The sequence below is a fragment of the Polistes dominula genome, unplaced genomic scaffold (genome assembly GCF_049000335.1).
Source record: "Polistes dominula isolate Pdom_NZ unplaced genomic scaffold, Pdom_raw_medaka contig_15, whole genome shotgun sequence".
Taxonomy (NCBI): domain Eukaryota; kingdom Metazoa; phylum Arthropoda; class Insecta; order Hymenoptera; family Vespidae; genus Polistes; species Polistes dominula.
In genome coordinates this window covers 3391677-3403803 of record NW_028300915.1, presented here as the reverse complement: position 1 = coordinate 3403803, position 12127 = coordinate 3391677, and the positions used below count along the sequence as shown (strand labels likewise).

The window sequence follows — 12127 nt, the reverse complement described above, 5'->3', positions numbered from 1 at the left end:
AAAAAATAGAAGGCAGAAAGGAAGGAAATGGCAAGAAAAAAAAAAGGAGAGAAAAAAAAGAAAAGCATAGTAAAAGGAAAATAGAAAAAAAGAAAGCTTCGTCTGCGCAAACGCGAAAGTAAACTTCGTGGCGTGTTAGATTCTCACATTTGTAAATTATTAAATAGATCAAGCAGACAAGTTTTCCTTTATCTCTCTTTTTTTTTTCTTTCTCGAATTAAAATTCTGTTAGCGAAGAAACGACGATTGTAATATGAAAGAATAGGAGAGGGTGGAGAAGGAAGAAGAAGAAAAATCCTACGAAACAAGTAGGGATGATTCTTATTTGCGCGCGCATTTTCGAATCCTGTCGTAGAAAGATGCTTTAACTACGTCATTAGAATATTCGATGATCTTATAGCTCGACGGATTGTTCGGTAATTGATACCTTAGTAGATTCTTCTTCATTAATCATGCATTTATTCGAGTACTATTGCGTGCACATTACGCGTTCATAACATTATAACGATTGATCGTACAGTCCAAACTGTTAAATGATGTATCCAAGGTACGGAGAAAAATGTAGTCTAAGGAATAAAATTGTCCAAGAAATAAGAATAGGAAGAAGGGGGGTTGGGGTGGGGGTATTAGTAGGTAGTAAAATGTTATCTTCAACTTTTTCTTGCATATTCGATGAACTCCCTTACAACTTGAGCTTTCGCGAAGATTTTAATATTTACGGGTTACCTGTTCACTCTCTTAAACCCCCACTCCTCCTTCCTCTTCCTCCCCTCTCCCTTTTGCTCCACCTTTTTCCTGATCTTTTAGAAGCAACTAGCGCATTATCTTTTTCTGACGTGGAACTTCGATCGAATTTTTTATTATATGATTTATAGATATCATGTATGTTCGTTTTTATTCGTCAACCTTGATATTCTAATAGTAAATGTAAATTAATTTGCTGATATTTTTATAGTCTGATTATATTGAATTTTTTTAAATCTTTTTATATTTTATGATAAATATAATGAATTAACAAAAGATTTTATATTTTCATAAATACACAGTTATATTTGTAAATGGTTTAGTTTAAATAATATGCGACTTTTTTATTGTTCTTATTTTTTAAGTATGAAATAGGATTGGGAAGATAAAATGACACGTTTCAGGGATTGATATGTTTAATAATATTTTCATAAATTCACAATTACTGATATAGATTTCGTTTGTCTCTAGGTTATTATTTGAAAAATATAAATTACACTGTATATAATAATTATATATAATAATTTTTATTACTCGTTTGTCATAATGATTATTGTCAATTTAATTTCAATCTTCGCTTTTAACTGCATAGAGAACGGATAAATAGCCCATTGATGTTCTAACGACCTGAAGCATAAGTTTTGAAATTATTTTTTTTTTAGCGTCGAGATATTACCGATTTTTTAAAATTTATTAAAATTATACATTATAGAATTTTAGAATTTATTTGAAATGTCTTTTTTATTTGATTACCAATTCGATTAATTTATTAAAATGATACACTTAAAATTGATGTAGGAATTTAGAATCGAATCGAAATAGGTAAAAAGATCGGTAATGTCGACGACATGTTTTTTTTTTGTTTCTTTCCTTACTTCGCTGAACAGTTCATGATTGAAGGAACAGAACTTTCCAGCTGTAATGCGCAAGGGCGATCTTGCACGACGCATGATCAGTATGAGACATTTTGCTTCGTTCGGTGATAAGTTGTACCATTCGCATTCGTAGGCTGCCGACGCCATTCCTGTACTCTAAAATGAAACATTTGAAAATGATTTACAAACTTAATCGTTTTTAACATCACTTAATGTAATTTTTATAACTTACAAATTAGATATATGAGCCACTTATTTTGAAAGTGGCTTAACACCATTTTCCAAAACAATCGAGTTAGCTACCGTAATAGTTACATTTTTACATGATTTTTTCATTCTGAAGCAATTTGTTACAAATATATTTAAAATCATGAAGATATTGTAACAAGAACATTTACCGATCAACAGAATGATAAAAAGTTTTTTAATATCTCGATTCAAACATAAATGAAGTTAGGCCACTTTCACAATAAGCGACTCATATACAATATATATTATTTTATTTTTATTTTGAAATAAATTTGATATGAAATATTATATCAGTAATGCCGATTATAAGAATAAAACTAAATTTACCTCTGAAAGAAGTCTTTCTCCTACGTAACAATAAAGATAAAGTTGAACTAGGATATAACAGACGTAAAATGCAGCACATCCGAGTTCTAGCAAGAAGAATTCATCTTTTTCCCCAGTTACCGACTATAACAAAAATTTAGAAAAATTAAATAAATAATTATTTTACATATATATATATATATATATATATATATATATATATATATTATTTATGTATTATGTTTTACTTCGAGCGTTTGAAAGCTTTCCAAGCATAGAGTTATAGTGCATCCTAACATTTGAATCAGCAACATTATGTTGAAACAATTTTCGATTGTTTCCGTGAATCTTAAAAGAAAAAGAAAAAAAAAACAAAATTAAATTAAATCAAAATTGATTATCATTATTATTAAAAATAATTTGTGAAAACTCGCTTGTTAAGGTAATCGTGTTTTTTCACGATGCGTGCCAATTTCGATTGAAATTCATCCTTCGTTTTACTTTGCAGATTTATCAATTCGTGTCTCAGGTTAGCCAATTGTCCGCAAACGTGTAATACCAAAGTAGCAACGAAAGTATCCACTACGGAATAAGTAGCACAAGCATAAAAGGATCCCATCAATTGTCCGAAAAATGTAAACTCGTAATTTGGCGTAGGTTTAGTTTCCCATGGAAAATAAGCTGGAAAGAAGAGACCACGAGCGCTCGTATAATTTGTTGTCAAATGCATTATGGCATAAATGACTACGAGACTGTTGCACATTATGTTAGCAGTTATGGTGATTTTTCTTGAAATTGTAGCAACTGTCATCATTCTTTTGACATCTTCTTCTTTCGTAGCTTCTTTGCGATCTTCTTCCATGATATTTAACAAACCTTTCAGAGCTTCGACAAGTATGAAAAAAAAGAAATTAATTAATTAGAATTTAGAATTTTTTTTTTAGTTAAAATTGAAATTATTAAATTTCTGTAAAAAAAAAAAGAAAACTTCTTATTTACATTTTCCGCTGCACCAAAAAGCCATAGTCTTCAAAATTGCAATAGAAATAGTCATGTTGTCCATTGATAGATTTTCGACGACCAAATCGAAGTCACCCCAGATGAAGAATAAATTAATGGTTTGCGGTAAACTTACGAAGAAAAACATGAAAAAAATCGCGGAAAAAACCTTTATATTTTCCGATGGATTAAACATCTTTTCTTCTGGCCAAATTCCCATGAATTTCATGCTGTAGACGTTCCACCCACAAGCGTAATCAACGTGCGAACTTTTCTTTACCTCCACTGTTAATTAATTCATTGATCTTAGGTATTGTTATTTATTTTTTTTTTTGAGGATCTTTAGAAAAATCGTTTACGATTTTTTTTTCATTCGTTAAATTTTGTTCTATTTTTAAAATTTTTTATTTTTTAATATTTAATAAAGTATTTAGAAAATTTTCGAAAGAAATTTGGATACCTTGATTTTTATCCATCTAAGGCTCTTGCTATAACCATCTATCAAGAACTGTTTCCGAGTGGTTCCTTTCTTATTTGGAAGACCATAAGTTCGGTAACATTCATGGCGCATGCCCTGACAAAACCGACCGTAATACCATATCCTATGATTTATTAATTTCATGTAGGAAATCTTTGGCTTCGGAGTAGTGCGTTCCTAGACGTCGAACTTATTGCTCGACTTATTCATAAAGTATATTTATTCATATTAACATTCATTTCATCAAAATATAAATCTCTACATATACGGAAAAGAGTGACGACGATTTCAATTAAAATATACCAAAATTTGCCATGATTACGATTTAATTAATGTTTCAAATTAAATTACGAGGTAAAACACATCATATGTATTCGTATATATGTTTATATGTATATGTTTTTTTTTATGTGTATAAAATTTCAATGTTAATTAAGTATAGCAGTATATGATTTTTTAATTTTAATATGAAGTTTCATTCATCACTTGTCATAGTTGCACGTAAAACAGACAGATACCCCATTGATGTTTTCAAAACCTGTAATATAAAAATCAAATGTACATTTGTCTCGTTTTATTAGATACTATTTTTTATTTATTTAAGTATACTTACGCTGCTGTAAAGCTCATGATTCAAAGTACAAAATTTGCCTGCAGTGAGACGCAAAGGTGATCGTGAACGACGGATTATTAATATCAGTGATCTAGCTTCGTGAGGTAATAAATTGTACCAATTACATTCGTATGCAGCACGTGCAACTTCGGTACTCTGAAAGGAATACATTTTTATTCGGTATTTTCATATTTGATTATTATTATTAATATTTTATAATATTTTAGGAGGACCGAAAAGTAATCAAAATTTTTTCTTTGCTTTTTATTTTTTATTTTAAATGTTAATAAACAAAAAAATTTATTCATCATTTTTTAACACTTTTTGCCTTACGTAAAGAAAATTGTTCGATTCCTTTTTCAAAAAGTCCTTGGATTTTTCATTGATATAAACTAAATGTGAGTGTACTCATTGAAGAAATTTTGATTACTTTTCGATACTCCTAATATTATGAAAATTAAATTATATTTATTATTATCATAAATATTTTATATTATAAGAAAGAAATTTTGTCAATGACTAATATTTCATTCACCTCGGTCCAAAGTTTTTCTCCGACGTAACAGTAGAGATATAGTTGAAGTAAAACAAACAAGATGTAAACACCGAAAAAGAAAATTTCAATTAATGGCATTTTTTCACCTTCTTTGACCATTAACTGAAATTTATAATAGCATTGATTTAATTAATTTTTTTTTAAATAATTTAAATTTTCGTATAGTTAGTGTAATATGTTAATAATTGTAAATAATTATTATTGATATTAGTATTAAATTTTTGTAAAAGTTTATACTAATTTAAAATCTGTTTAAAAATTAATAGAAAAAAAAATAGATGAATATGTAAATGAAAAAAGGATAAGTTTATTTGATATTTTGAAAACAAATTTACCGTAAGTTCTTGAAAACATTCCAAACATAATTGCAAAATGCAACTGAGTATTTGAAAGAGTAACATTATGTTGAACTGATCCTCAATCGTCTCGATGAATCTTTAACAAAAAATATATATCTTATAATTGATATCATAATATTAAAATTAATTAACATATTGATTAACAATTAATTAACATACTTGTTCAAATAATCGTGTCTTCTGATGATATAACTTAATTTATTTTGAAATTCTTGACTCGTACCGATATCCAAATGAACCAATTGGTTTTGCAGTCTTTTAAGTTGTCCACAAACGTGAAGAATCAACGTGACTAAAAAAGTATCTACAGATGAATAAGTTACACTATAATAAGTCGCGGCTATCATTTGACCGATGAATTTCAATTCAAATAATGGACTGTCCATTGTCTCGATTGGATAATACGAAGGGAAATATGTAAGTCGACCAAGGGTACGCATTGATAGAATTCTTTGTGCAGTATAAAACGCGATAATACTGTAACAGATAATTGTTGCTCTGGTTGCTATTTTTCTGCTGAATGTAGCATATTTCATCATTTTTTCTTCATCTTCTTTCGTTGACACTTCTTTCCAGTCTTCCTCCATTGCGGTAAGAAGATCCTTTATTTCTTTAATGGTAACGACAAATATTAATTAGAATGAAACTATGAGAACAAAATATTTGCAAAGTGTAACGTGGGTTTGTAGGTGGAAAAGTTTTGAGCCTAACACAGACAAAAATTTGTCTTTTGGTCAAACTTATTTTTATTTCTTGACATAATCTCAAAACTTTTTAACTAATAATCGTATATTTAAGAAAAATATATCAGTAATTGAGCTCGTATCAATCGTTGATCATTTTTTAGGGAACGTGTTATAGATAATAATATTTTTAATCATTTCATCACAGATAAAATTAAAAATGTTTTCTTTAAAAATTGTCAGCCATTTTAACGAGTTTAATTATTCGTGCATTTATCTCAACAGCTATACTTTTTTGTAATTACTAATTTTATAAAAATATTATATTTATGTCTTTTAAAGAAAATAATAGTAAATGAAAAATATTACAGATTCATCGAACACAAAATAAAATTTAAATGTGCGACAAAATAGAACGTGGCGTCTTAAAGGATATGTAATAAATTAATTATATTTACGTCCACCGCTTGACCAGAAGAACATCATTTTAATAAACCCGACTGTTCCATTAATGATGTCCAATGATAAATTTTCCATAATCAAGTTGAAATCATGTCGTTCGATATATAGTAACCAATATTGAGGTATGGTGCAGAAAATGATGATGAAGGCAATTCCTATTAACACTTTATAGCTGGAAAGTCGATCAAGTCTTCTCTCCTCTGGCCAAATTCCAATGAATTTCAAGGTGTATATGTTCCATCCGCAAGCATATTCCACTTGCCAAACTTTAATTAACATAGAGAACATTTAATGAAATCTCATCATTAGATTTCAGATATAAAGTGTGGAATAATTTTGGAAAATATAGAAATTATTTTTGAAATCAAATATTTGGTGATCATAATCGCGTGACTAGAATCAGTAGCAATTTCGAAAATACTATTCAGTATAATGTATTATTCAAATCTGACAAAATATAGCATCGAATTCCAGGAAAAAAAAAGAAAATAAATTATATTCACAATGTTCACTTTAACAAATTCATCGTTGACGTTAAATTATGATTAATTGTAATATCATTCATTATTATCATACGAATAGGAATTTTTATTAATTAAAAATTAAAGAAAATATTGAATAATTAAAAAATAAGATAAACAAATTTTTAAATGTATAAACTACCTCGATGAATGCTCATGTTTGTTCTTTTGACAACTTCCTATAAAGAACTGATTCTTTTGTTCGTATATTTTTCTATTTCGCATGATATTACTGTTGAATCATGCATGGCGCATGCTCTATAAAATCGCTGAAATTTTCTGACAAGAATGGCTGCCTAGAATTTTTTTTTTTAAATTCGATCTATATAGATGCTTTTATAAATTAACATATTTAACATGTGTACAATTTCGATACATGAGATATATTAATTTTAAAAATAATTTATTGTGTTGTATAATTTATTCATACTAATAGTTATTTTTTTAGGGATGGAATATCCTTAAAAGATCCCTCTGTCGTAGAAAATTCTAAGCGATTTGCTATGTTTTGTCTACCATAACTCTCGTGGTTACACTATCATCATACTAGTTGCAACTACAATATGTTAACTTACCGACATGCATTGCCGATATTGCAAATATCTAACAAATCATCTTTTTAATATAGATAAAATTTAATACCTACAAATAAGAGAGATTTTTATAAGATTATTGAGTAGTAATTAAATTAATTTTTTCTCTTTTAAGGTTCCTAATTGCAAATTTAGTTTTGTAGATGATTCATAGCACAATCAACAATGTACAATAGTAATAATACGTTTCTAGATGAAGGATTTTATTTTTTGAAATACACACTTCTATTGTCGATTTATTTGGCTAAATATTTTTGTTGTTGTTGCAAAAATATTACTAGACTTTAAAATGATCAGAGTAGTTTGTTATAATCATTCTTATGTTAACTAATTCTCATACTTTGCTTTAATACGTTTTGAACTATTGTTTAAGTAAATTTAAATAGATTTAGGAAATTACAGCTAAACTATGCATAAAATATAATCTACATATTTTGTTGTTAGAATAAAATCGGGAAAATATTATTCGTCTTTTATCATGGTTGTACGTAAAACAGACAAATAACCCATTGATGTTTTCAAAACCTGTAATATAAAAATCAAATGTAAATGTGTCTCATTTTAATAGATATTATTTTTTATTTATTTAAGTATACTTACACTACTGTAAAGTTCATGATTTAAAGTAAAAAATTTGCCTGCAGTTAGACGAAAAGGTGATCGTGCACGACGGATTATTAATATCAGTGATCTAGCTTCGTGAGGTAATAAATTGTACCAATTACATTCATATGCAGCACGAGCAACCTCAGTACTCTTAAATACACTTTCAATTGAAATTTTCATTTTTTATAACAAATAATAAATATTTCAATTATACTGATATTGACAAACCTCTGTCCAAAGTTTTTCACCGACAAAGCAGTATAGGTATAATTGTAGTAGAACGTAGAACGCGTAGAATGCGAAAAAAAACATTTCTATCAATGGCATCTTTTCACCTTCACCAGCCATTAACTAAAATTAATATTAGTTTTAATATGTTTAATTTAACAAGTTTCGTGTTAAAGCCCTTTTTATCTGACTTGTCATTCAGGCCATTTAATTTTTTTCTAATCAAATCAACCATTACATGTAATTATTAATTATTGTAAATATAACAATTAAACTTATGTGCTTAGTTCTATACTGCATTTTGCATAATGCATTAATATTTTAATAAGAATATTTGCGTACAGAATTAAATTTGTTATAAATATATATTTTCAGTGCATAAAATAAATATATCTAATGATAAGTGTACCCCCCGTTGGTACACGTGGAACGGAACGTGTTAATTAGTTGAAGAGTAGAATCTTTAGGATTATTAAAATACCTTAAGTCCTTGAAAACATTCGATGCATAATTGCAAGGTACAACCAAGCATTTGAAAAAGTAGCATTAGGTTAAACTGATCCTCAATCGTATCAACGAACCTTGAAAAAAATTAATTAATTTTATATTTAATTATAGAATTAAAACTAATTAACAATTACCTTTTTAAATAATCGTGTCTTCTGATGATGTAACGCAACTTATTTTGAAACTCTTGTCTCGTGGTAGAATTCAAATGAATCAAATTATCTTGCAACCTTGAAAGTTGTCCACACACGTGAAGTATCAACATTGCTAAGAAAGTATCAACCGCAGTGTATACCGTTGTATAATAAATTGCACCAATAGTTTGACCGATGAACGCCAATTCGTATATTGGACTGGAAACAGCATTGAATGGATAATACGATGGAAAAAATGGAAGTCGACCTTCAGTACGCATAGACAAACATCTTTTAAAAATGTAAACTGCAATAAGGGCATAGCACAGTTCGGTTGTTCTCGATGCTAAAATTCTGCTGAATCTTGCGAGTTTTATCATTTTTTCTTTTTCATTTTTCGTTGATACTTCCTTCCAATCAATTTCCATCGAGGATAGAAGATTATTTATTGCTTTGATCGAAATAATAAATAAAAATAAGTATAAAAATATAGAGAATGAAATTAGATAGGATTTTTTAAGTTTCTATTTTTAGTTATGTGTTTTAAAAAAAAATTTAGAGTGCATATTAAATTTTATTTAATTTTTAAAAAAAATTTGAGTGCAAATAAAACTGTTATTTAATTTAAAAAAAAATTTGAGTGCATATTGAACTGTTATTTAATTACAATTATATTTTACTAAAATAAATCTTATTGATTAATATTTTTAAAAAAGAATTTTTAACTATTAAGTAATGAACATTGAGTGACAATTTAAAATTGTAAGAATTTTAAATTGATACGAAATAAATGAAATGTTATTTACGTTCTCCGCTTGACCAGAAGAAGATCATTTTTATAAACGCAATAGTTCCATTAATGCCGTCCAATGATAAGACATCAATAACTAATTCGAAATCATGACGATCCATATAAAGTAGCCAGTATTGAGGTATAGCGACGAAAATTATGATAAAGGCAATCGCTATTAACACTTTATAGCTGGAAAGTCGATCCAGTCTTCTCTCCTCTGGCCAAATTCCAATGAATTTCATGGTATAAAAGTTCCATCCGCAAGTGTATTCAACTTGACAAACTTTTTGTTAACATAAATCCCATTAATATTATTACATTAGATTTTCAGTTATAAGATGTGTAATAATCTCGACAAAAAATACTGGAATTATTTTGGAATCACACATATTTGGTGATCATGTTCGCGTGACTATAACCAGTAGCAATTTTGAAAGTACTATTCAGTATAATATATTATTCAAATCTGACAAAATTTAGTATCGAATTCCAACAGACAAAAAAAAATTATATTCACAATATAAAAAATTCACTTTACAAAATTCATCGTTGACGTTAAATTATTATTATTAATTATAGTACCGTTCATTATATATGATCAAGAATTTAAATCAAAAATGAAGGATAATTTTTAGAAATATTTAATAAATAGGGAGGAACAAATTTTCAAACGATAAACTACCTCGACGATTGCTCATGTTTGTTCTTTTCCCAACTTCTTATAAAGAACTGATTCTTTTCTTCGTTTCTTTCCCATTTCGCATGATATTACTGTTAAATCATGCGTGGCGCATGCTCTTTGAAATCGTTTAGATTTTCTGACAAGTATGATGATCAAGATTTCTTTTTTTAAATTAATATTTTTATTATATACATAATCTTGATATATGAGATACTATTATTTTTAGAATAATTTTATTCTGTTGTATAATTTATTGATACTTTGGTGTACGAATTATTTTTTAGGGAGGAATATCCTTAAAAGATCCCTCTGTTGTAGAAAATTCTAAACGATTTGTTATACTTTGTCTACCATAACTCTTGTGGTTACACTATCATCATACTAGTTACAACTAGTTGCAATATGTTAACTTACCGACACGCATTGCCGATATTGCAAATATCAAACACATCTTCTCTTTAATATTGATGAAATTATATATCTAAAAAAATCCTAATTTTATGAGATGGTAAAAATGAAGTAATTGATCATATAAAAAAAATATTACATCAGGTTATAATATTGCTTTTACTATTCTCTAAAAATAATTTATATTTAGAAAAGTATTTTAAACTATGAATACAAAGCTTATATTTATTTTTTAGCAATAAACTCTTGAATTAAAATACGTAACATGAAAAAATAATACATGATTTATTATACTGGAATAAAAAAAATATGTTAATCAAATAATAACAATTTATCAATGCATAAAAATAAATTATAAAAAATTAATTTGTATTATTTAAATTATTTTTTGTATTATTGGAAACGTAATAGTTGTTAGTTTTTTTTTTTTTAAGATGAATAGTAAACATCACAGATCAAACTTTCCCATTGACAGGTTTTTGGTAATGTAATCTATAACAATTTTAATTTATATTAGAGTTCAAACTTTTGTTTCAACAAAGTTTCAACAAAAGTTTCAAATATTAATAATAGATAATAAAAGATCTCAAATATTTTCATTGTGTGTTTAAGTATTCCAATCAGAAATGTTATCCACATAGGGAAACTTTTGTATTATGTTCGATCAGATAAGTTTTAATAATAGTTTAATTATCCAAAAATATAATTAATAGTGCATTGATGATAATAATAAGTTAGAATTAATTTCGTAATTATACAATTCTAATTTTGTATCTTTCAGGATACATAAATAAAATTTTTATTTCCTTGTTTATTAATAGTAAGATCAAATTATAGATGTAGCATCCAATTTTTATGTATAATATAGTAATTATTATGATTGTATTGAACAGATTTTTTTTATAGTGAATTATTTGATACTTTGAATTATAGTTTCAGTTATTACGTTTGTTGAAAATTATTTAATTAATTTTATTTAATAATAATTCAATATTAATTTATAATATTATATTATAAATTAAATACTAATTTAATTAATATTTAATTAATTAATTATTTATTAATGTATTAGTTTTTTTATTAATTATTAACTTCATAATTTTTGTTAGTAATTAATAAAGTATCTTACCAAAAATACTCAGGAACATTAAACAGTATTTGCAATTATAATATGCCACAAAATAATTAGCACATCTTCCCACCAATCTGTAAAAAAACATTTACCAAAAAATAGTTAGAAACAATATGAAAACATAATTACTAATAAAAAAATATTTTAAAGTGATTAATAAATAGAATTAATTTAAATACAAATATCTGTATAAAAAATT

General features: G+C 26.7%; 3 protein-coding genes across 4 annotated transcripts; all 3 read right to left on the bottom strand.

Moving 5' to 3' along the window:
• Positions 1–1155: 1155 nt before the first annotated feature.
• LOC107069975 (odorant receptor 13a-like) lies at positions 1156–3771 on the bottom strand. The gene is made up of 7 exons (XM_015327739.2): positions 3634–3771; positions 3174–3458; positions 2609–3059; positions 2423–2522; positions 2196–2318; positions 1620–1775; positions 1156–1371 (listed from the first exon to the last, which is right to left on the bottom strand). Exons 1-7 carry the CDS (start codon positions 3647–3649, stop codon positions 1312–1314), a joined length of 1191 nt encoding a protein of 396 aa, XP_015183225.2. The 5' UTR covers positions 3650–3771; the 3' UTR covers positions 1156–1311.
• A 180-nt stretch (positions 3772–3951) lies between these two features.
• On the bottom strand, positions 3952–7084 carry LOC107069924 (odorant receptor 13a). Of its 2 annotated transcripts, XM_015327646.2 has the most exons (7): positions 6988–7081; positions 6321–6590; positions 5339–5789; positions 5156–5255; positions 4800–4922; positions 4265–4420; positions 3960–4189 (listed from the first exon to the last, which is right to left on the bottom strand). In XM_015327646.2, exons 1-7 carry the CDS (start codon positions 7001–7003, stop codon positions 4127–4129), a joined length of 1179 nt encoding a protein of 392 aa, XP_015183132.1. In that variant the 5' UTR covers positions 7004–7081; the 3' UTR covers positions 3960–4126. The 2 variants fall into 2 exon arrangements, with proteins under 2 accessions (XP_015183141.1, XP_015183132.1); XM_015327655.2 differs by lacking the exon at positions 4800–4922 and having other exon boundaries at positions 3952–4189; positions 6988–7084.
• Positions 7085–7214: 130 nt separating this feature from the next.
• On the bottom strand, positions 7215–10439 carry LOC107069947 (odorant receptor 13a). Its single transcript, XM_015327675.2, has 7 exons — positions 10389–10439; positions 9720–9989; positions 8914–9364; positions 8754–8853; positions 8273–8395; positions 8039–8194; positions 7215–7963 (listed from the first exon to the last, which is right to left on the bottom strand). The coding sequence occupies exons 1-7, from the start codon at positions 10402–10404 to the stop codon at positions 7901–7903; spliced, it is 1179 nt and encodes a 392-aa protein (XP_015183161.2). The 5' UTR covers positions 10405–10439; the 3' UTR covers positions 7215–7900.
• Between the last annotated feature and the right edge of the window lie 1688 nt (positions 10440–12127).